The 22,582-nt window shown below is 32.8% G+C and overlaps 1 protein-coding gene across 2 annotated transcripts; it reads left to right on the forward strand.

The window, feature by feature from the left end:
- Nucleotides 1-695: 695 nt before the first annotated feature.
- LOC111697341 (uncharacterized) lies at nucleotides 696-22,299 on the forward strand. 2 transcript variants are annotated; one of them, XM_023467309.1, is made up of 22 exons: nucleotides 696-778; nucleotides 1,543-1,676; nucleotides 2,191-2,257; nucleotides 3,061-3,153; nucleotides 4,047-4,091; nucleotides 5,039-5,091; nucleotides 6,436-6,506; nucleotides 7,429-7,537; nucleotides 8,607-8,724; nucleotides 9,835-9,927; nucleotides 10,962-11,022; nucleotides 11,466-11,530; nucleotides 11,820-11,905; nucleotides 12,557-12,632; nucleotides 13,220-13,302; nucleotides 14,286-14,401; nucleotides 14,504-14,640; nucleotides 15,326-15,407; nucleotides 17,642-17,725; nucleotides 18,972-19,076; nucleotides 20,463-20,506; nucleotides 20,932-22,299. In XM_023467309.1, exons 1-22 carry the CDS (start codon nucleotides 716-718, stop codon nucleotides 21,058-21,060), a joined length of 1,914 nt encoding a protein of 637 aa, XP_023323077.1. In that variant the 5' UTR covers nucleotides 696-715; the 3' UTR covers nucleotides 21,061-22,299. The 2 variants fall into 2 exon arrangements, with proteins under 2 accessions (XP_023323077.1, XP_023323078.1); XM_023467310.1 differs by lacking the exons at nucleotides 20,463-20,506; nucleotides 20,932-22,299 and adding an exon at nucleotides 19,518-19,540.
- The last annotated feature ends 283 nt before the right edge of the window (nucleotides 22,300-22,582 follow it).

Raw genomic sequence — 22,582 nt, forward strand, 5'->3', positions numbered from 1 at the left:
TGGTTTTACCAGTATCTTAAAAACCAACTATTTATTGGACTATTTAAGACCATTTATCGTCTTTTCATTCCACAGTATTCCGAAATACTGAAAAATTAACATGAACATGAACATGAACATGAACATGAACATGAACATGAACACGTGTTTACAAGAACAAGCTTTAGTTTCAATTGTCCCTGTGTGTAAAGATGACATTGTCCGATTTTTAATGGTTCACCTGAAAGGTTTGTTTGATCAAGTATGAATTAGAAATCAATGTTTTTGTTTCTTTAAACCGTTTTTTTGCATCTGCATTTCTTGCTTGTAAGAAGCTAAGAAGATGCTCACAGAAATAATCTTTTTAATCCGACTAAGGGTACCTTTGTGAATCGAGCATTACCATCTTTACATAATGGGTCACTTGAAATTACGATTATAGTTCTTTGAAAACCTTAAATTACGCAGAAACTATAACAACGCGAATTTTTTATCTTTTCTATAAAACTGTCACTAAATCTCATCTATATTGGGACAACTTCATTAATGAAAATTATCAGAACAGGATTGTTCTGAATTTTGTTGTTTTGATAAAGCTTTTGAAAAAAGTATTTTTTTAAAAAGAATGTTTATTTTTCGTTTTTTGTGAAATTGTAAAATATTTTCCCTCTTTTGCTTTAAGAAAGTTTCGAAGTAAAGTTAAAATAAAATGTTTCAGAAAATGAAATTATGAAAAATGGATGGTGAGGTGGAAGGGGATGGAGGAGGAGAAGGAGCAGGGGATGTTCACAATGTTAAGGAATGTAACCTCCATCACGCTTGAATTTTGTGACTTTGCAAATTTCCTCTCGCTGAGTTGAGATATAACTGTAAAACATAGTTTTACTTTTTATTTATTTAAAATCTATTTTTTTTAAACTAAAAAAAGTGCATTCGTATGAACGAGAATGTATGATGATTTTTTTTATCATTTTTCGAAATTTGCACGTGGTAATGTGGCAAAGCTTGGTTCGTTTTTTCGTTTATTTTTATGGATTTTGGACTAATAGACACAACACAAATTCTAAACTTTAAACATTTCAAAACTGTAGTCTGTTAAAGTTTTCATTTATTAAACAATGCAATATTTGTATACTCGTAGAAATTAAGAGGTAAAAACAAACCAAAACGATCGTTTTGGGTTAAATTTTTTCGGATATTTTATTTCGGGTTCAAAATGTAAGAAAAGCAAATTTCTATAGCAAACAATTTTGAAATTGGTAATACTTCCCTTTCAAAACCTTGAAAGTTTGAAAAGATGAATCAATCTTTGTCCCAACACTGCATGTACAAGTAAAAAAACATTATTTTTGACACTTTTATCCAAAAACTCGTTTTTTCTCCGAAAAATCATTTATTTTTCTAATTCAGCGAATAAAACACATACACACATTCTTGGGGAATAAAAAATACAGTTTACACCCTTGAGACAATATTAACAGAAAAGATTTGATAACTGTGGTCTGTCTTTTCCATAGTTTTTTTGGACTCTACTGTATTATTATATTGATGGAGAACTGTCAGGGTGGTGTATGTTTGCTGGATCTCCCTGAGGAAATAATAATCAAAATATTTCATTCTCTCAACCCATTCGATATCTGGTCAACTGCTAGGGTCTGCAAATATTTAGCAACTGCGGCCACCTGTGAATCATTATGGTAAGTGTAATGTGCAAATAAATATTCAAGATTTTTGGCTTTAAAATGCGCTTAAAGATTATTATAAAATGAAAACCAATTTACAGAGCATACAATCTTGCGATGGATTTATGTTAAGCCTCTAAACTGTATTAAAATTAACCTAGATTGTTAAAAAAGGAATTTGCCTATTGCCTATCCCTTGTGAAGATGATTGCAAATTTGTAATCGAGCATGTATATCCGATGGCATGGCGGTCTTGAATGTCCATATTTCGAGGGGGAAAAGGTCAGAAAGTTAGAACATTAAAAAATGTTTGTATCTTATCTTATGCAGGGGTATTCTCAAGTATATTATTCGGCTATACTACCTCTGATTTCAAGTCTCATGTTATGTTCTTTAGTTTTAACAATTATTAATTTGAGATATCCCTCCCTCTTCTCAAGTCTCTCTTGAACACTGCCCCCCCCCCTGTATACGCCCCTAATAAAAACACGCACATATCCCATGTGCATTGAAAACTTTTGATTTTTAGGAAGCATGAGTGGAATCGAGTAATTGAAGAAACTCCATTTCAGTTTCCAACAACACAAACCTTACAGGTATATTTGAACAGTGTGTTCGCAATGGTGTCAGAAATTTTTGAGAATTTGATTGAAAATAATTTTAGAATATCTGGGGCAAAAAAGGAAAAAAATTGGACACTAAAAGGCTTTTAATCCTTCTTCTACTTTTCCCCAATAAATTATTCGTTTCCCCCAAAATATCATTTATTTTCCCTATTTCAGCGAATTAAACCCTTTACCGCTCGCACCGCACAACTTCTGGGAAATAACATTAGTTTAAAAAGAGGGAATGATTTTTCAAGAAAAAATATACACCCCTATATTTACACGGCATACCTAAGCCTTCCCACAAATCATCCAAATATTTCTATATCAAATATGTTTTTTTTTCTCCAAAATTACGCATACACATTACACATGTTTACATTTCTTTAACTTAAAGACCATGTAAGGATTTATATTAAGACTGTTTACGTATGAGTGTATGGACGGGTTCGATTCACATTGGTGACGGTTTCTGATGAAGAATATAAACAGTTATTCAGTTTTTCCATTTAAAAATTTTATTTTCATTTTGGGTTTCTAGGGCTAAAGTTTATCTTAAAAAATCGATGAATTTTTGGATAAAAAGTATCAGAAAGGGTAAATAAAACTTTTTGTGTCCAATGTTTCATATTTTAATTTTTTCCCTAAAAAAATCTAAAACCATTCTTGAAAATACATTCCTCTGTGTCAAGCTTGTAAAGGACGATATTTTCCGAATTATTTGTGAGATAAAGCCTTGTGAATTGGGAAATTACGTATACAATCTTTTTATTAAAAGAATATTTATATTTTAGGATCTAGGAGTATGTTTTCAAGATGCCTGCAAACGACTCTGTTCAATAATTTGGAACGGAGGAACACATTTTCCTAAATGTATTCACTGTAAGGTAGGAACTAGGAACTAGAAAGTAATTAGGAACCAGAAACTAGGATCTAGGAACCAGGAAATAGGATCTAGGAACTAGGAACTGGGTTCTGGGTACTCGGTACTCAGTACTCGAAACTTGAAACTGAGAAACTAGGAAACTGAGAAACTAGGAAACTGGGAAACTGAGAAACTGGGAAACTAGGAACTGGATACTGGGTACTCGGTACTCGGAACTTGAAACTGAGAAACTGGGAAACTAGGAACTGGATAGTGGGTACTGGGTACTCGGTTCTCGGTGCTCGGTACTCGGAACTTGAAACTGAGAAACTAGGAAACTGGGAAACTGAGAACTGAGAAACTGGGAAACTGAGAAACTGAGAAACTGAGAAACTGGGAAACTGAGAAACTGGAAAACTGAGAAACTGGAAAACTGAGAAACTGGGAAACTGGGAAACTGGGAACTAAAATATTTACCTTCTGGGGAGCAACTATAAGGATTTTGCCAACTACTCTAAAAATTATGATGGGGAATATGCTCTGGAATCTTCAAATCCAGGGCTGCTAAGAAAAAGTGTTGTTAAGTTAAACTAAGTGCCAAGGCCTGGCCACATTTCAAGAGTCCCAAGAGTTAGTGAATGGTTTTAGAACTGTGAAGGAATAATTGCTGATTAGAATTTATTGTGTCTTGAATTATTGTCGGTTGTTTGATTGATTGATAAAATTATGGAATTTATGACGGTTCTATAATTGATTGATTGAATTATCGTCGTGTGATTCATTGACAGCATGTTCCTTTGATTGATTTAATGTCGTAAGTTAATTGATGGAAATATTTCTGATTGATTGATTGATTGATTGAGTGATTGATTGATTGATTAATTAATGCATAAATTTATAGATTTTCTATTTCAGGAGTATACCTGTGATTCCTCATGTACTGTACAAAGAGCAAATAAGGTTAGACCAACCTACCCTTTGATCCGATCTACGGGAAACAGGCCGAAGTGTTTCCTAACCTTTCTTACCTAAAAAGCTATCGAATCTTAAAAACAGTGGGATTATTAAAATTCTTGAAATTCAAGACGAAACTTTACAATATTATTCGCATTTGAAGTTGTTATAATGCAAATAGGAACATTTAAAGCAGGCCGTTTTGTCCAATAATACATTTCGATGGCCGGAAGCATCGAGCCCTATTTCATGGAATGTTGTGTTTTCTGCCAATCTATTAATAATAATTATAATATTGTTGTATTCGAAGTTATAGAGTTAATATTTGGAAAGAATTTTGATTATTGAACAAAATATTTCTCTTCATGTAGTATGTTGAAAATGTTTACTAAAACATAAAAATAAATAAAAACAATTGTATCCAAATAATGATATAATAAATTAATAAGAAAAATATTTCTTCTTCTAATCTTATTGTTTGCTGCTATTCTTTTTATGCTCAAAGTATACTTTTATATCTATGATTTATTTAATCTGTAAGCTTAATTTGAAGTACATCACTCTCCACTAAACGCTGTTTTATCTTCAGTCAGTTAAATGCAAATTACTGCAGAACGCACTTAAAGTTTAGTTGAGGGTGTCTGAGTCATGCCTGTTTCACAACTATATCCTTTAACCTTTGCGTGATCAAAATTTAATGTTTAAACCTTGTTTTTGTATTTTAAATTTATCATTTTTATTTGCAGTTTCTGTACAAAAATGACTAGCGGATTTATACTGTTGTAAATTTACAGTTTCAACACTTTTTAGAAAGACAAGCCATGATATCTCCCTCAGTGTTTTTCAGACAGAGGTGTTAGGGCAACCATTGTGAATCGGACATGACACTCTTTATAAATGGGGTTACTTGAATTTACGTCCACGGTACCTTTTACACGAATATTTTTGTTCAGATAGTTTTAGATATTGGCGGGAAAATCACCTGGATAATAGCAGCTGACTTCAGGGACTAATAAAAACTAAACGTTTTTCTTTTCTTATTGAATTTTGAAAATCAGTAATCATGATAATGTTGAAACCTAAAATTTCAATTTTTTATCAAATTCTTTGGGAGTGTTTTTAAACAAGGGAGTGACAGCAATTAAAAATTGTCAAAATTGGAAATTCTCCAAATACCTGGGAAATTGACAAATTCCCCAAATACCTGGGAATTTGACAAATTCCCAAATATCCGGTAATCTTGGGAATTCCCCAAAAGCCTGGGAATCTGGGAAATTCTTTGATTATTTGGGAAATTTTTATAATAGCTAACTTTTTGAGAAATTTCTTATAATAAATAAATAAAATACCCTCAGATTATCAAGGAATCTGGAGATTCCCCAATTATCTGGGAATCTGGGGAGTTTTCCAAATGCCAGGGAATATGGGGAATTCCCATATACATGAGAATCTGGAGAATTCCCCAAATACCGGGGATTCTGGAGAATTCCTCAAATCTGAGGGTAGTTTTTTTTCAATTCAAAAAAATTTCTCAAATGCCTAGCTATTTTGGAAATTCCCCAGATTCCCAGGCATTTGGGGAATTATCTAGATTTCCAGGTATTTGGAAAATTTCGCAGATTCCCAGGCATTTGGGAAATTTCCAAAATCTTGAAAATATGCCAAATAACTGGGAATCTGGGAAATTTACAAAATACCTGGAAATCTGGAAAATGCTTGGAATCTGGGGAATTCCAGAAATTCTGTAGCGAATCTGAGGATATAGTTTGTTTTTATCTTTGTGAAGAAACAATCTCAAGAACTGACGAGGGTCAACCCAGACCGAAATATATTTTCAATAAATATGAGGAACTAACCTCTACTTTTTTACTCTACAGAGGTTTGGTCCATCACCGAATTTTAAGTTTATTTTTCATTTGAGAAAATGCCTGGAAATCGGGAAAATTCTCCAAATGCCTAACTATCTGGGTTAAACCAAATTATTTCTGAGGTTATTTTCTTTCTTTTTTCTCACTCCCATGTTTTAACTCAAAGATACAAAGACTGGATATTTTTGATTTACTAACGGATTTCAAAAGAGACATTTTTTTGACTACCCATAAACCCTCCCAGAGTCGGTCAGGTCATACTTTGACTACCCAAAAACCCTCCCATGGTGGATCAAGTCATGTGAGATCCTAAAAAAGAATTTTGACGATTCAGTAATTTTTACATTTATGGGGTTCTAACAAACAAACAACAGACAATGCACGCAAATAAAAAGATGAAAATAAAAATGAAAATAGATTAACACAAAAGTCATAACAATTTCTTTTTATTCCCTAACATAATAATTAATTCTTGTTATTAGTTTGAAGAAGCATCTGTCTATGATTGCTGTTCCTAAACTTCTTAAATGCTTTGATTGTGATGCAACTATAGGTGATTTGGATAGGAAGGGGGGGAGGGGGTTGGAATAATTTTTTTTAAATCATATCTTTAAGTTAAACATCTATACAAGATATCTTTTATAAAAAAATGTAAGGTTTTACAAAAAATTTCTCCTAAACATTTATGAAAGATCTGATCCAAATGTGTCAATATACAGGGTTACCCACAAAAATGTGACTATAATGCCGACCCACAACTATTACATCATGACGATTTGAACCAGGATTTTGGTTTCTTCCCTTCAATTTGGCATTCACGTTGGATATGAATTACATTAGAAAAGAAAAAAGTTTTGATCTGTAGAAAACCATGAATATAAGAACCAGGGTGGAACAAACTGTGTGGGTAACCCTGTAGATCCCAGGATAATCTGACTAGAGTTCACGTTTCTAAAATTTCTTTATAATCTCATATTGAATAATTTTTTAGTAGTGCTTTGGATCCATTTTATATTGATGCGTATTCGGATCCTGAATCCGCCCTGAATAAATGGTGTTTTTAAAGAGAAATGTTTTATGAATTTCTTCTAAACATTTATGAAAGATCTGATCCAAATGTGTCAATATACAGGGTTACCCACAAAAATGTGACTATAATGCCGACCCAAAACTATTACATCATGACGATTCGGATCCTGAATCGGCACTGAATAAATGGATCCGAATCATCTATAATTCATTAAGAAATATACTAGATTTAGTAAAGAAGTATTTATCAAAAAGAATGATCTCGTTTTTTCAATTCGATCAGGAAAATTTTTAATAATTTCTCTTTTTTTCTAAAGTTAAAATTTTGCTTTTTACAGTTTTTGTTTGATATTTTGCTCATTGGATTCGGTTCCGAGCATCAGCATATTTTTGTGAATATATTTTTATATTTTAGATTTTTATATCTATATATCTATCTATTTCAGACCGTGGTGAACGAAGCTGTGATTGTCGTGACGATGATTCATTAAAATGGAATCTTCCCTCCTGCAGATATAGATCAGTTAGTTCACATACTGGTCTCCAGTACACTAGGTGGTTTATTTTCCAGTAAACATTTTAGGGTTTTTAGTGACCTCAACATTGATTTCCATGGAAAAGAGTTTAAAGTTGTTTTAAAAATTAAAATATTGTTTTTTATAAAATTACAATATTTTATTATAAAATTTACAATAATGTTGGTAAAAAAGTTAAAATACTGTTAGTATAAAAATTACGATATTGTTGTTATAAAAATTACGATATTGTTGGTATAGAATTACAATACTGATGTTAAAAAATTACAATATTGTTGTTGAAAACATAACAATATTGTTGTTGAAAACATTACAATACTGTTGTTGAAAACATTACAATATTGTTGTTGAAAAATTACAATATTGTTGTTTTAAAAATTGCAATATTGTTATCTAAAAATTACAATATTGTTAAAAAAATTATAATATTGTTGTTGAAAAATTACAATATTGTTGTTTTAAAAATTACAATATTGTTGTTGAAAAAGTTACAATATTGTTATTGAAAAAGTTACAATATTGTTGTTGAAAAAGTTACAATACTGTTGTTTTAAAAATTACAATATTGTTGGAGAAAAAGTTACAATATTGTTGTTTTAAAAATTACAATATTGTTGTTGAAAAAGTTACAATATTGTTGTTGAAAAATTTACAATATTGTTGTTAAAAAAATTACGAATTTTTTGGTATAGAATTACAATATTGTTGTTAAAAAATTTCATTATTGTTGTTGAAAAAGTTACAATATTGTGGTTATAAAAATTACGAAATTGTTGGTATAGAATTACAATATTGTTGTTAAAAAATTACAATATTGTTGTTAAAAAATTTCAATATTGTTGTTGAAAAAGTTACAATATTGTTGTTATAAAAATTACGATATTGTTGGTATAGAATTACAATATTGTTGTTAAAAAATTTAAATATTGTTGTTGAAAAAGTTACAATATTGTTGTTATACAAATTACGATATTGTTCAAGTTGGTATAAAATTACATTATTGTTGTTAAAAAATTTCAATATTGTTGGTATAGAATTTCAATATTGTTGTTAAAAAAACTTTGATATTCATTATTATTATTATTTAGCCAGCAACTACGAGGATTAGGCTACCAGCAGCAACAAGACCGTCCTCTCTGTCTGTTCTGTGAAGAGGGAAGGATGTCAAGGTTACTATGTGAAAAGGACATGGTCCTTAGAACTAAGGTAGGGGGTGCTTTCATGACCTCCAAGCAGTGCTTAGGATCCGGATTTGATGGATCCGCATTATTTTGGCTCCCTGGATTCGGATCCGCAAAACTATGCTAATCAGGATCCCGATCCAAGTGCAAATATCAACAAAAACGGCAAAGGAAAATCTTTTTCTCTCAAATCCCAAATATGAAATGTTGAAAAAAGTGACCATCAAAAAATCCTTATCTCTGAAAGGTTCATGAAGTTTTAGCATAAAAATAGTGAAAAAATATTTGAAAATTCTTCTTCTGTTAAAAAAATCTGGATACCTTTTAATTTTTTCCAGTGTGGATCTAGGATCCGGATCCGGTTCCGGATCCGATCAAAATAAAATGTATCCAAAGCACTGTCCCAAAACCATTCTGACCTCTACCTATTACCTGTTGTTGTTTGAGGAGCTATGTGCCGTAATGTGTAGTCTCATTAGTCACGGAACTGAGGGTGGGGGTTCTAACCTTTGTCCTGAGATTGCAACTAAAACCGCAATGTAGCACTGAACACCGTGCTTGCTCCTAGCATTTCAACCGGCGGTATTAAATTACAGTCGTTATTGGAGGTCATTACGTTGAATGACACCAACACGCAATCCTGCCTACACTCAAATAGGCCAGGGTAATGTAATAATTGAGTAGAAATCATGAAGTATACGAGTCCATGAGATGAATGAGACAGTTTTAACACACTGCTCTGGTGCGCGAAACTTACCCCACTCAGTTGGTGGCCATTATAACTTCACAGCCAATTTCCATGTCCATATACGCTACTATGGCTCTATGGCTACAACATAATCATTGAATGTTCGATTGACAACGTTACTAATAAGGAAGATTTTGACGTTTTTCTTTCACGAATTGACATTTATTTTGTTCATTTGTCGCTGGTTCATAAGTCAATAAGACGGAGAAACCACAATTGAAAATTTAAGAGAGAAAGCCAAGGATGTTTCTGGCATTTTTGCTCAGACACAATATTTAATGGGCACCGTTGTGAATTGGATATGTAGCCTTATAAATAAGAGCGATAGCCTATTTAAAAAAGAAAATTGAAATATTAAAAAACATTTCTGAACTTGTTATATTTTAGGACAAGCTATCTGCCTTCGGTCAACCCTACTCCCTTGATGATACTTTTAAACCTACACAATCACATTTATTCCTTAGTAACGGGTACTGTCAGGTATCAGCAATCAATCAATCATTCATTCATTCATTAATCAGTCTCTAATAGTTTGTTGGAGGATTTTATAGGTTTGGTCAGACTTTAAATAATTTCAGGATTTAATATAGTTTTCTCAATCAAAGAATTATTTTTTGACAAAGCGATGAATGATTGCAAGATTTGATCAATTCAGTTGATTTCTAATTGGTGTGACGTAAGGATAAGTTAATCTGTAAGTTGGTTTATTGACTCTTGGTTGGGGGTGTCCTGCAGATATAGATCAGTTAGTTCACATACTGGTCTCCAGTACACTAGGTGGTTTATTTTCCAGTAAACATTTTAGGGTTTTTAGTGACCTCAACATTCATTTCAATGGAAAAGAGTTTAATGTTGTTTTAAAAATTAAAATATTGTTTTTTATAAATTTACAATATTTTATTATAAAATTCACAATAATGTTGGTAAAAAAGTTACAATACTGTTAGTATAAAAATTACTATATTGTTGCTATAAAAATTAAAATATTGTTGTTATAAAAATTACGATATTGTTGTTAAAAAATTACAATACTGTTGTTGAAAACATTACAATATTGTTGTTGAAAAAGTTACAATATTATTGTTTTAAAAATTACAATATTGTTGATGAAAAAGTTACAATATTGTTGTTTTAAAAATTACAATATTGTTGTTGAAAAAGTTACAATATTGTTGTTGAAAAAGTTACAATATTGTTGTTGAAAAAGTTACAATATTGTTGTTGAAAAAGTTACAATATTGTTGTTATAAAAATTACGATATTTTTGGTATAGAATTACAATATTGTTGTTAAAAAATTTCATTATTGTTGTTGAGAAAGTTACAATATTGTTATTATAAAAATTGCGTTTGATTAGTTGATTGATTAGTTGGTTGATTAGTTGGTTGATTAGTTGGTTGATTAGTTGGTTGATTAGTTGGTTGATTAGTTGGTTGATTAGTTGGTTGATTAGTTGGTTGGTTAGTTGATTGGTTAGTTGATTGGTTGATTGTTTCATTGATTATTATTTGAAGGAAGCTGCCACATTCCTAGGAGCTGAGAATATCGATCTTCTCTCGCCACTGATAGCATTAGGTATTTAAAATTCAAGAGCTTCACGTTTCAATAGAAATTAATCAATCAATCAAGCTCAGATACATCCTGAAACCTACCTTTCTCTAGTTTCTGCTCCTGGTAAACTAATATTTAAAAGAATGTTTGTCTGAGGTGATGTCACGACAAAAAAAATTTAAGGGAGAGAAAATGCTGGGCAATAAGTACTAAAAAGGATGAAAAAACTTGCCTTTTCATGTTTAATTTTTCATTATCTCCCTCCAAAACTTCAAAAATCTTGTTTTTCCATGGTGAGTAATTCTTAAAAATGCACACCCCTGGTTATATCTGCATTTACAGAGTGGCATGTCCGATCCTCAATAGCACCGTTATCGTTTTCAGAACGTGTTGAATTCTCACTCAATAAACGGATAAGCACTTGAAATGAAATTTGTCACCAGTCCCTTTAACTCGTGATTTTTTAGAGCATAATGAAGCGTTTCCACTTGTAAAAGCTTACATTAATCATCTTGTGGAAACTTTCAAAATGGTAAGATAATTTCCCCTAAATACATTTTGGGGTTCCCATAAAACTTGGTAATGTGGATACAGGGGTCCCCTTGAAAATTGGGACATGCAAAATTGTTACTATTTTTTCATGTCGTTTTTCTTTCCCCGAAGAATAATCAAAGATAATAATAAAAAAAAATAACACAAGATAGATTTTTATTTAATGAGGGGGGGGGGAAGGTTAATTTTCATTTACATATGTATTATACAGTATACTCCTGTATACTACTATACAGTACACCTCTGTGTAATAAAGGTGAATACTTTAGATGGATGACCTACAGAGACCAAACAGTTATCTGGTTTTGACTGAACCTTCAAATATTTCTTCACATGTAAAGCACAAACTTATTAGGTAGCTTTTTCATCCTAAATAATAAATTAAAGATTACTTAGATGTATCTGTTGTATAAGTGTACATGTATGGTTGTGTCACTGTGCATCAGGTTTGTACTGTGTAGTGTGTATGTTTCTTGCCTAAAAGATTAAACTTAATTACTTTTTCACAAATAGATTCTAGTACAATAGATGGCAACGTAGAATTTGTATACTCTCAGTACAGTTGTATTCTCACGTCACAATTGTCAACTCAGTTTTTGTGTCCGACAAAATTATTAATAATAGTGATAATTTTAGAATAAAATGTTGTGAGGTCCCACACAAAATTTAGGCCCGTATAACAGTGAAATAAGTGCAGTTTTATGTAACCTTTATTTTCTGTTTTAACATTTTTTATTTAATCTTAGAAAACATGTCAAGTAATGTGAGAAAATTTCGTTTTTCTTGGTATCTTTGACACTTATGACGTCGTGTAAAGTAGGTCCATTTCTCTGTTGCCACCTATTGTACTTGATACTCTATTGGCTTTTTACATTTCTTTTTCACACCCATTAATTTTTTATACCTTTAATTGGTTGGTTGGTTTCTTGATTGTTTGATAGGTTGATTGGTAAAATGATTTATTGATTGGTAAATCGATTGATTGATTGGTTAATTGATTGATTAGGTACCTTTTTGAAGAGCTTCAGATCTCTCGACTATGTCTCCTGCCTAAACCTTTAGCAATCTCCATTTTGTTTGAAGTAAGTTCAGTTCTCCCTCAGATCATATGTACAAACTAAAGAATTTTTACAGTGTGATTCATGTGTGGTTTTTGACTCGAGAATTATTACAGTGTTATACATTTGTTGTTATTGCCTCTATAATTATTACAATGTGAAAAATGTGTTTAAACTAAATGCAGTTTTTTTTTACAGTGTGATTCATGTGTTTTTATTGACTTTTGAACTATTACAATGTGGTACATGTGATCTTATTAACTCTGGAGTTACTACAATGTACAATGTGCATATTCAACACTGAATAAAAGTTCCCTGCAGCGCAAACTGTGTTTTTAAAAATACATCCTTTTGGGAATTATCATGCTATACAGAATAAATTTTAAAAAATGATTTCTTCTTTGTTGTCATATTAGGGAAAGGAAATCAAAAACAAGTTTTGAGGGGGGAGGGGAAGAATAAAAAAATCAAGGAATTATGTACACCCTATATGTGTTTGTTATTGACTCAAGAACTATTACAGTGAGCTACATGTGTTTTTTACAGTGTGATACCTATGTTGTTATTGACTCTGGAATTATTACAGTGTGATATCTGTGTTATTATTACAGTGTGATACCTGTGTTGTTATTGACTCTGGAGCCACCAATACGTCTGTATGGGTTGTGTTGAGAAGTAGAGTTGACCCAGCAAGGTAAGAGCATTTTTAATGGAAAACCAAATATATTTTTTATTATTGTTTCCGTTCACAAATTAGTATGTTACCTATGACCCATATATAGTATTGGGGTGGTAGAATGAAATGTATCTTATTAGTATACTCCCTAGGACCTGGAGTATAGAGGTGGGTGGATGGAATGTATCTGTTGTTTTGCAACTATGGCGTTGCCCTTGAGATAAACCAGCTAATACCGTGAAGTGTTTCGTTGGGCCTGATCGTAAGCTCCTCTTTTATCAGATATCTTAATGATAAATCAAGATGCTTCAATCTGATAAATAAACATGTCTTAGGCTACAGAAAAGGCTTTAGATAACATAATTTATCAATATACATTCATCCAGCGAATCATAACATCATATTACCCAGGCGTTAAACTGTAGTTTGAAGCTAAAAAGATAGGAATTCAAGCATACATGAATACAATTTACAATTCAATAATCTTAATTAGTTTATAATTACCACATTAGTCCTCCGACACTTGCACGCTAATCAAAAAGATAAACGATAATATAGATCCGTCTATCACTATAAATACCGATATACTAAGTAAACACATGGTTTTCTGTGCATGAGCAGATAGTAAAACTATATGTCGGTAAAACTGGTTCTGCATTCAAATTCTTTCCCTCGGAAACATACAACTAAAGTTCAGAGATGAATACTGGTTTAACATGGGTGCTTCATAGACTTGACTCGCAGCGTGAGCTAGCAAAACTACTGTATAATATACCACTAGGACCTGGAGGATCGGGGTGGGAGGATGGAATGTATCTGTATAGTATACTCCTTAGAACCCGGAGTATCGGGGTGTAAGAATGGAATGTATCTATATAGTATACTCCCTAGGACCCGGAGTATTGGGGTGGAAGAATGGAATGTAACAATATAGTATACTCTCTAGGACCCGGAGTATCGGGGTGGAAGAATGGAATGTATCTATATAGTATGCTCCCTAGGACCCGGAGTATCGGGGTGGGAGGATGGAATGTATCTGAATATCTAAAGCAAGCAATGTCCTGGCAGGAAACAACTGAATCTGGAACGGCAACTGTATCGAGTCTAGACACAACAAGTAAATATAATAAAAAACCTAACAATAAGATCATTAAATTGGAAACCCTGCTAAAATAATATGCCAAGTTGGTTTTGCTATTTTTTAATTCTTATTCTTTAGATGTGAAGGAAAAATGTCGGTTATCCCTGAATCTATGCAGAGAGGAACAAAGGAACGCCTACAGAACAGAAACCCTAAGTATCAGGTCCCAGGGGCGTGGCTTGAGAGGGGGCGGAGCCCATCATCATATACCAGCAGTAAGCTTTTTCGAACTTATTTACCAGATTTGTAGTTAAATTTTTTATTGTGCGGACACATTATATCCATTTTGTCTTTTTATTAAACCAATTTTAGATCTGCATAACATAGAATGACTATGACCTTGGACAATGGACATAGACATAGACATTTTCAATCTGCATAGTTCAAATACTTAAAATACAGAAAAAAGCAAGTATTGAATTCTTAGTACATTTTTTGCAAACTATGTGAAGCACATTTCACATAGTGCATGGCAAACAATTGATTACACATAGCACATAGCACCAATCACATAGCACTTGATTCATATCACATAGCTCAAGTTGATTAAGGACATGTCATGTATCATTATTACAGTATAAAAATCTANCATTACATGTAAAATTATTACAGTATATAAATCTAGGTTAGAAGTATATATAGGACATATCATGTATCATTATCACAGTATATAAATCTAGGCTGGTAGTCCATGTAGGACATATCATAAATGATTATTACAGTATATACATCTAGGCTGGTAGTCCATGTAGGACATATCATGTATCATTATTACAGTATATAAATCTAGGCTGGTAGTCCATATAGGACATATCATGTATCATTATCACAGTATATAAATCCAGGCTGGTAGTCCATATAGGACATATCATGAATCATTATTACAGTATATAAATCTAGGCTTGTAGTCGAGGTGAATTCTCTGAAATAACTCTGACCTCTGAGCTGTATATGGCTCCAGAGATGATGTATGCGTCTCTAGGTAAATATGAAGGGACTGCAGACATAATATAAATATTCATTTCCTTTTCACATGTTCACCCTCAACCTTATGTCAGGTCAAGAATAAATGAGATTATCCATTGTTTTAACTTGGAAAATTGATTATTATCAATTATGATTTTTCTGTAAGAGTGAATTCTGCTTCAAAACAATGGAGGAAGTTGTAAGAATAAAACACTAAATCTATAAAAACTACCATATTGACCATCTAAAGGTTGAAAGGTTACTGTTGTAAACAAGGCCCCTTTCTAAAAAAAATAGTCATTTCAGATTACAATGATGTTAAAGATTTATCAAATCTTATTAAAACAATTTTTGGCCACTAAAAAAGGAGGAAATGTTTATTTTTAATTAAAAAATTTGAGTTGATTAAATTTGTTTATAATTATAAAGTAAAGATCTGTGAGAAATCAAAAATTATAATGTATGAACAATTCTATTTTATATTATTGTGTATTTTATTTTTACGACCATTATAGGATGCTAAAGCATTGTAATCCAATTGTGTTGTAATGCATTAAAACAGGTTTTATGGTATCATAAAAACCAGTTAAAACTTTAATTTTTGCTATTGAATCCATATCTATCATACATATATATGTGATTTAAAGCGATTTTCTCTGTGACTAATAGATGATTTATTTAACAGAAACAAGAAAAGAAATAGAAAGGAATTTATCCTTTTTAAGATGGCGTTTTATTCTTCAAAACGAAGAGTCACTTTAAATTGCACCCCGCGACTGACAGGTTTCCCGACGCTCTTGCATCCTTGTACGCTAAGGGATCCGACTGGAACAGCAGAGAGCCTGCCTATACGCGCATATTCACAAGGATTTTTCACCCCTTCTTGGGGGGGGAAAATCATTTTTGATGATTTTGGGCGGGGGGAGGGGAGGAAAAATTGAACATCAAAAGACAACTCTTTTTTTCCTTCTTATACTCTACCCCAAAAATTCATTGATGTTCCTCTAAATATCATTTTTTCCCCACAATGCAGCGAATAAAACCCTAAAAAAATAGAAGTTAAGCAATATCATACTTAACTTTCAGGGGGTAAAAAAATCATTTTTAAAATGGGGGGGGGGTAATTATTGGTTGAGAAAATATACACCCCTGAGAGTCAATTATGGAATATTGAACATTTTGAATTTACATACCCATGGTTTTTAAGTATCCTTAAATCTTAAAAATCGCGAAACTTTTATATAAGATATCGCTTGATTTCCACCACACAAACTTGGAAAAATGAAATTTGAAGTATTGGGGTAAATTGTCCAAGCCCATGAGTTTTTATTTAGTATGGTGATTCCTGTTAGGAATCCTGTAATCCGTAGATGTTTCGTCTGCTAGAGTTAATTGTTTATATTTTGAGAAACTCCCGTGTGCTAACATAGTACAGTTGTTCAGAAATGTTACAGAACCTTTTACCGTTTACATTAAGTCTGCTCTAGCAGACGCAACTTTATTATGACCATTATATTAGGTAATACAGTGCTAATTCTTAACATAAGAAATTTCATATTCGTCACATAAAAGTTGGTGACTGAAGTTCAAAAGTAGAGTTAAAGTCGAGTTGAAGTTTAGTTTTGAAATTCAGGTTTTTACCCTGACTTGGTTAAAATTGGGATTCAAAAAGTCTAGTTTAAGTCGAGCTTTTTCACCCAGATTTCATCCAGTTGGTGACTGGAATTCAAAAGTGGAGTTTAAGTCGAGTTGAAGTGGAGTTTTGAAGTGGAGTTTAGGACAACTAGTTATCATCTAGTTGTATCATCCAGTTGTGTTTCCTGGGATGTTTCGTTTTCCTACTAAATGTTTCGAGTACTTCTTTCTGTCCGCATTTGGGGTTTATTATCAATAATTAATGACATTGTTCTAAATTGCAGAACAATTAAACTTAAGATTTAAATCTCTCAAGAACAAAATAATGTTTATTGTTGAAAGAAATCTACATGTTAATTCAATGTACGATCCGAAGTTTGTACTGCCAGTGAATTTCTTCTGAAACCTTTCGGGCTTTAATACTCATCTATTTAGATCTTCCAACATTCCCTTTAATACTCGTCTATTTAGATCTTCCAACATTCCCTTTACTACTCATCTATTTAGATCTTCCAACATTCCCTCTAATACTCATTTATTTAGATCTTCCAACATTCCCTGTATTACTCATCTATTTAGATCTTCATACATTCCCTTTAATACCCATGTATTTAGATCTTCCAAACATGGTTGTGGAGGCAACAAGAGATCTTCCACAAAAATTCATCAAGGATTGTTTCTCTAATATACTGATAACAGGTAAATCAATAAGCATTCCTCTACATCATGTAAACTAACTGCATTTGTGTACATCACCTAAACTAACTACATTCCTATACATCACGTAAAACTAACTACATTCCTCTACATCATGTGAAACTAACTATACATCTCTCTACATAACGTTAACCAACTACATTCTTCTACATCACGTGAAACTAACTACATTCCTCTACATCACGTGAAACTAACTACATTCCTCTACATCACGTAAACTAACTACATTCCTCTACATCACGTAAAACTAAATACATTCCTCTACATCAAGTAAAACTAACTAGGTTCCTCTACATCACGTGAAACTTACTGCATTCCTCTACATCCCGTAAACTAACTACATTCCTCTACATCACGCAAACTAACTACATTCCTCTACATCACGTAAACTAACTACATTCCTCTACATCACGTAAACTAACTACACTCCTCTACATCACGTAAATTAACTACATTCCTCTACATCACGTAAATTTAACTATATTCCTCTACATCACGTAAAACTAACTACATCCCTCTACATCACGTAAAACTAACTACATTCCTCTATATCACGTAAAACTAACTACATTCCTCTACATCACGTAAAACTAACTACATGAACGAAGAGAATTCTGTCTTTCGGATTATTTGCAGACATACTTTAAAATCTCATTTAAAATCCGCCAAGAATAGCGTAAGATACCATATACATTAAAAAAGGTGTAAGGTTAGCCTAACAAAAGAATAAAAATAGTAAACGTTTAATGAAATACAGTCTTTATTATTCTTTGGCTGAAAAATCAACGGATAAATTTAGAAGCTTGTTTAACCAAAAAAAAACAGGAGGAAAAATTTAAGAATCCATTGAATAAAGTTAGATTTCAGAAAGAAATACAAGAATCTTCTTTGATTTAAAGGGAGTGTTCGCGAAAAATGAGAAAGGGGTTTAAGCTTACGTCAAAGGTAATCGATGTTGGTGGCTACTAATCGTACTTCTATCTGTTGCGTTCTTTAGTATAAGTCATTTTTTTAAATTTCTCCTTATAGATGCAACAGATAGAAGTAAGATTTGTAGCAATCACCATCGAATATTTTAGACGTAAGCCTGTACCCACTTTCATTTTTCGCAAGCACTCCCTTTAAAGGCCAAAGAGCACTACTGTTTTTAATAAAATGCGCAACTCTTTAACTGAAGCGTTTCTTGAAAGTACGTCCACAGTCTCTTTAATTTATTTACTACTCCCAGGTGGGAATAGTGATTTGCAGGGATTCCTCCCCCGACTGTCCAGTGATCTTAGAGAGAGAATTCCGGAACATTCAGCGCTCATCAATGTTTCAACATTTCCAGCTGGTAAAGGAATTGAACTTGTTTAGCATAATTGTGTATCTGCCAGTGCTTAGGATCCGGATCCGTTGGATCCGCAAGATTTTGGCTTCCTGGATCCGGATCCGCAAATATATGCGGATCCACTGATTCGGATCCAAGGGGTAAAATTTCAACCAAAAACTGCAGAAAAAAACTTTTTTACTCCTAAAACCAAAATCTGAACTTTTGAAAAAAGAGAGATTATAAAAATTTCATGGTTCATAAAGTGTTGGTATAAAAATATCCGGAAAAAAATAAAACAAAATTTGAAAAACTTTTTTTGTTAAAAAAAATCAGTAAATCTTAAGAAAGTGACCTGGATCCGGATCAAATTTTTTTTCAGTGCGGATCCAGGATCCGGGTCCGGATCTGCATCAAAATTAAATGGATCCTAAGCACTGGTATCTGCCATACATTGTATCATAGGTCCATAAAACCTGTCTGAAGCCCATACAAACTGTCTTTCTCAAAGAGTATGGAATGTAAAGAAGATATAACTGACACGGCCCGCCCGACCATATGATTATTACATGCTTTGCAGATAATACTCAATTTATATAAGAAATATTTGTCTGATGTACAATTACTGCGTATACAATAACCTATTCTGAATATTTCTTATACAAATGGAGTACCCGTCTGCAAAGCATGTATAATCATATGGTAGGGCGGGCCACGGCAGTTGTATCTCCCTTCTATTTCATACTCCTTGGTCTTACTCCATAAAATCTGCCACATTAGTATCCAAATCCACAAACTGAAGTCAACACTGGATACACAATCTCAAGATAAACCCCTGTGCTAGTGCCACGTGATCTTGTCCTTACTGTTTCCTGTTTCTGTGTATCCAAGATTATCAGTTATTAATAGATGGATTACACATTTCATTGCATGTTGTACTCGTACAGAATAAACTTACAATAACATAGGCAAGGTAATATAATTTTTCTAAAACATATTTTGGAACATCATTGCTTTTGGGTTTTATTTTGTGATTTGCAAAAATAAATGATTTTTAGGCAAAAAATTGGGTAAAAATTATCATTATACGGTGAAAATAAACAATTTTGTGTTCCCCCGGAACCCCCAACCACTTTCGTCGTAAAATAAATAAACCTCTGTGAAAACACATTACACAGAAAGTATACCTTTTATCCCACAATGTTTCTGCAGAACAATGTTCGTTATAGCTGGCTAAACGGCTGGACCAAATTGGCTGACACTTTTTAAAGGGAACCCAGGGCCAAAGTGGTGACAAAGGATAACATTTTTTTTGAAATTTTTAAAATTTCACGGTCAAAGCTTGAATCATAGTTTATACCAAGCGCGGGTAAACGGCGGGAGTAACTATTATTATTGATCCCTGTTCAGGAAACCACTCCTGGAATACTGGAATGGGAGCTCATATGATTAAGGTATAGTTTTGTCTGAGTAAAGCATTTAAAAGTTTAAATCTATGCAGTTGGATTATTTGTTGGCATAAACTTTTAATTCATTCTTTAATGAGAATTTTGAGAAAGTATATATAGATAATTCTATTTGTTGCGTCGAATGTGCATGCGTTTAAATGATATTTTTAATTTTTAACTTTCATCCAACCTTTTCCCCGCTTTTAAGTTTTCAAATTTTTATATATCTACTTCTATGGGACGATGGTCGATTGTGTTATTATTTTTTATTTATTTGCTTTACAATAAATAGAAAAGGTTTTGTCAACCAAAGAGTAGCGAAACCAACCAAAGTTATTTCGCATGTATTTTTATTTAGAATCTGAAACCAAAAATCATTTACGGTTGAGTTAAAATTAAAAAAAAATATTTCTATTTTGTTTTACATTTAGGTTCCCCCGCCATATGAAGATATTCTTCAGCTTCACACTCCGGGTACTCCTTTCTGGATGTCAAGAGAAGAATATATTATTTTTGGGACACATCAGCTTCCAGATACCGGGACATTAGAGGAGTTTTGATATCATTTGGACACGTCAGATAACAATTACTGGGACATTAGAGGAGTATTGATATCATTGGGATACTTGAGATACCAGATATTGGGACATTGGAGGAGTTTTGATATCATTGGGATACTTCAGATACCAGCTACTGGGACATTAGATTAATTTTGATATCATTGGGACACATTAAATGCTAGACATTGGGACATTAGAGTAGTTTTGATATCATTGGGACACATCAGATACCAGGTACTGTGACGTTAGAGGAGTTTTGATAGTTTGAAACACAAGAGATACCAGATACTGAGACAAAAGAGGAGTTTTGATAGTTTGGGACACATATGCTACTGGGACATTGATGAGTTTTGATAGTTTGGGACACAACAGCAACCAGTTATGGGACAAAAGAGGAATTAAGATATCATAGGGACACATTAGATACTAGATACTGGGGCATTAGAGAAGTTCTGATATCTCTGGGATACTTCCAATACCAGATACTGGGACATTAGAGGAGTTTTGATAGTTTGGGACATATGAGATACTAGATACTGGGACATTAGAGGAGTTTTGATACCATTGTGGCACATCAGCAACCAGATATTGGGACAAGAGATGAATTATGTTATCATAGGGACACATCAGATACCAGATACTGGACCATTAGAGGAGTTTTGATATCATTGGGACACATCAGATACCAGATACTGGAACATTAGAGGAGTTTTGATTCATTGAGATACATTAGATACCAGGTACTGGGACATTAGAGGAGTTTTAATATCATTTGGACACATCAGATACCAGATACTTGGACAATATAGGAGTTTTGATATCATTTGGACACATCAGATACCAGATACTTGGACATTAGATAAGTTTTGGTAGTTTGAGACAAATCAGATACCAGATACTGGGACATTAGAGGAGTTAAATAGTTTGGGATACATGAGATACTAGATACTGGGACATTAGAGAATAACATCGGGACACATCAGCTACAAGATATTTGAAACATTAGAGGAATTATGATATCATTGGGATTCATCAGTTACAAGAAAGATAAGTTTTGATTATTTGGGACACTTAATACCAAAAACTGGGATATAAGGAAGCAAATATACATCACTGGCCTAAGGTCTTAACACGTTAGCCAACTCTGTTGTCAAAATACCAATGTTGTGCACAATTGTGGCATGATAATAATGATAATAATGATAAAAATATAATAATGATGATAATGATAGTAATAATTATGATGAAAATGATAATATTTATAATAATAATAGATGTTTGGTCACATCTATTGCGTAGACCAACATACTATTATTATATTACTTATGGGTGTTCGGTAGTTTCCCAAAATCAATTTCCCTAAATATGCAACTTCCAAGTCACACTTCTGAGGCGCCGTAGTCTGCAATGAGGGGGGAGGCCCGAGCGCTGTAGCTGGGATGGGCTAGGGGGCCGAGCGCTGCAACTAATATTGGCTATGGGCCGAGCGCTGCGGGGAAGTTGTCACTTAGGCGGCCAGTAA

Source organism: Eurytemora carolleeae, unplaced genomic scaffold (genome assembly GCF_000591075.1).
Source record: "Eurytemora carolleeae unplaced genomic scaffold, Eaff_2.0 scaffold10, whole genome shotgun sequence".
NCBI classification, from domain to species: Eukaryota; Metazoa; Arthropoda; class Copepoda; order Calanoida; family Temoridae; genus Eurytemora; species Eurytemora carolleeae.

What these genes read in the sequence shown, in the direction of transcription:
- LOC111697341 (XM_023467309.1), top strand. Translation starts at nt 716, where the DNA reads ATGGATGGTGAGGTGGAAGGGGATGGAGGAGGAGAAGGAGCAGGGGAT. An exon ending in ATAATAGCAGCTGACTTCAG is followed by an intron (nt 5,092 to 6,435) that starts GGACTAATAAAA and finishes TCTTGTTATTAG; the next exon opens with TTTGAAGAAGCATCTGTCTA. An exon ending in TTGTGGAAACTTTCAAAATG is followed by an intron (nt 11,531 to 11,819) that starts GTAAGATAATTT and finishes TGAATACTTTAG; the next exon opens with ATGGATGACCTACAGAGACC.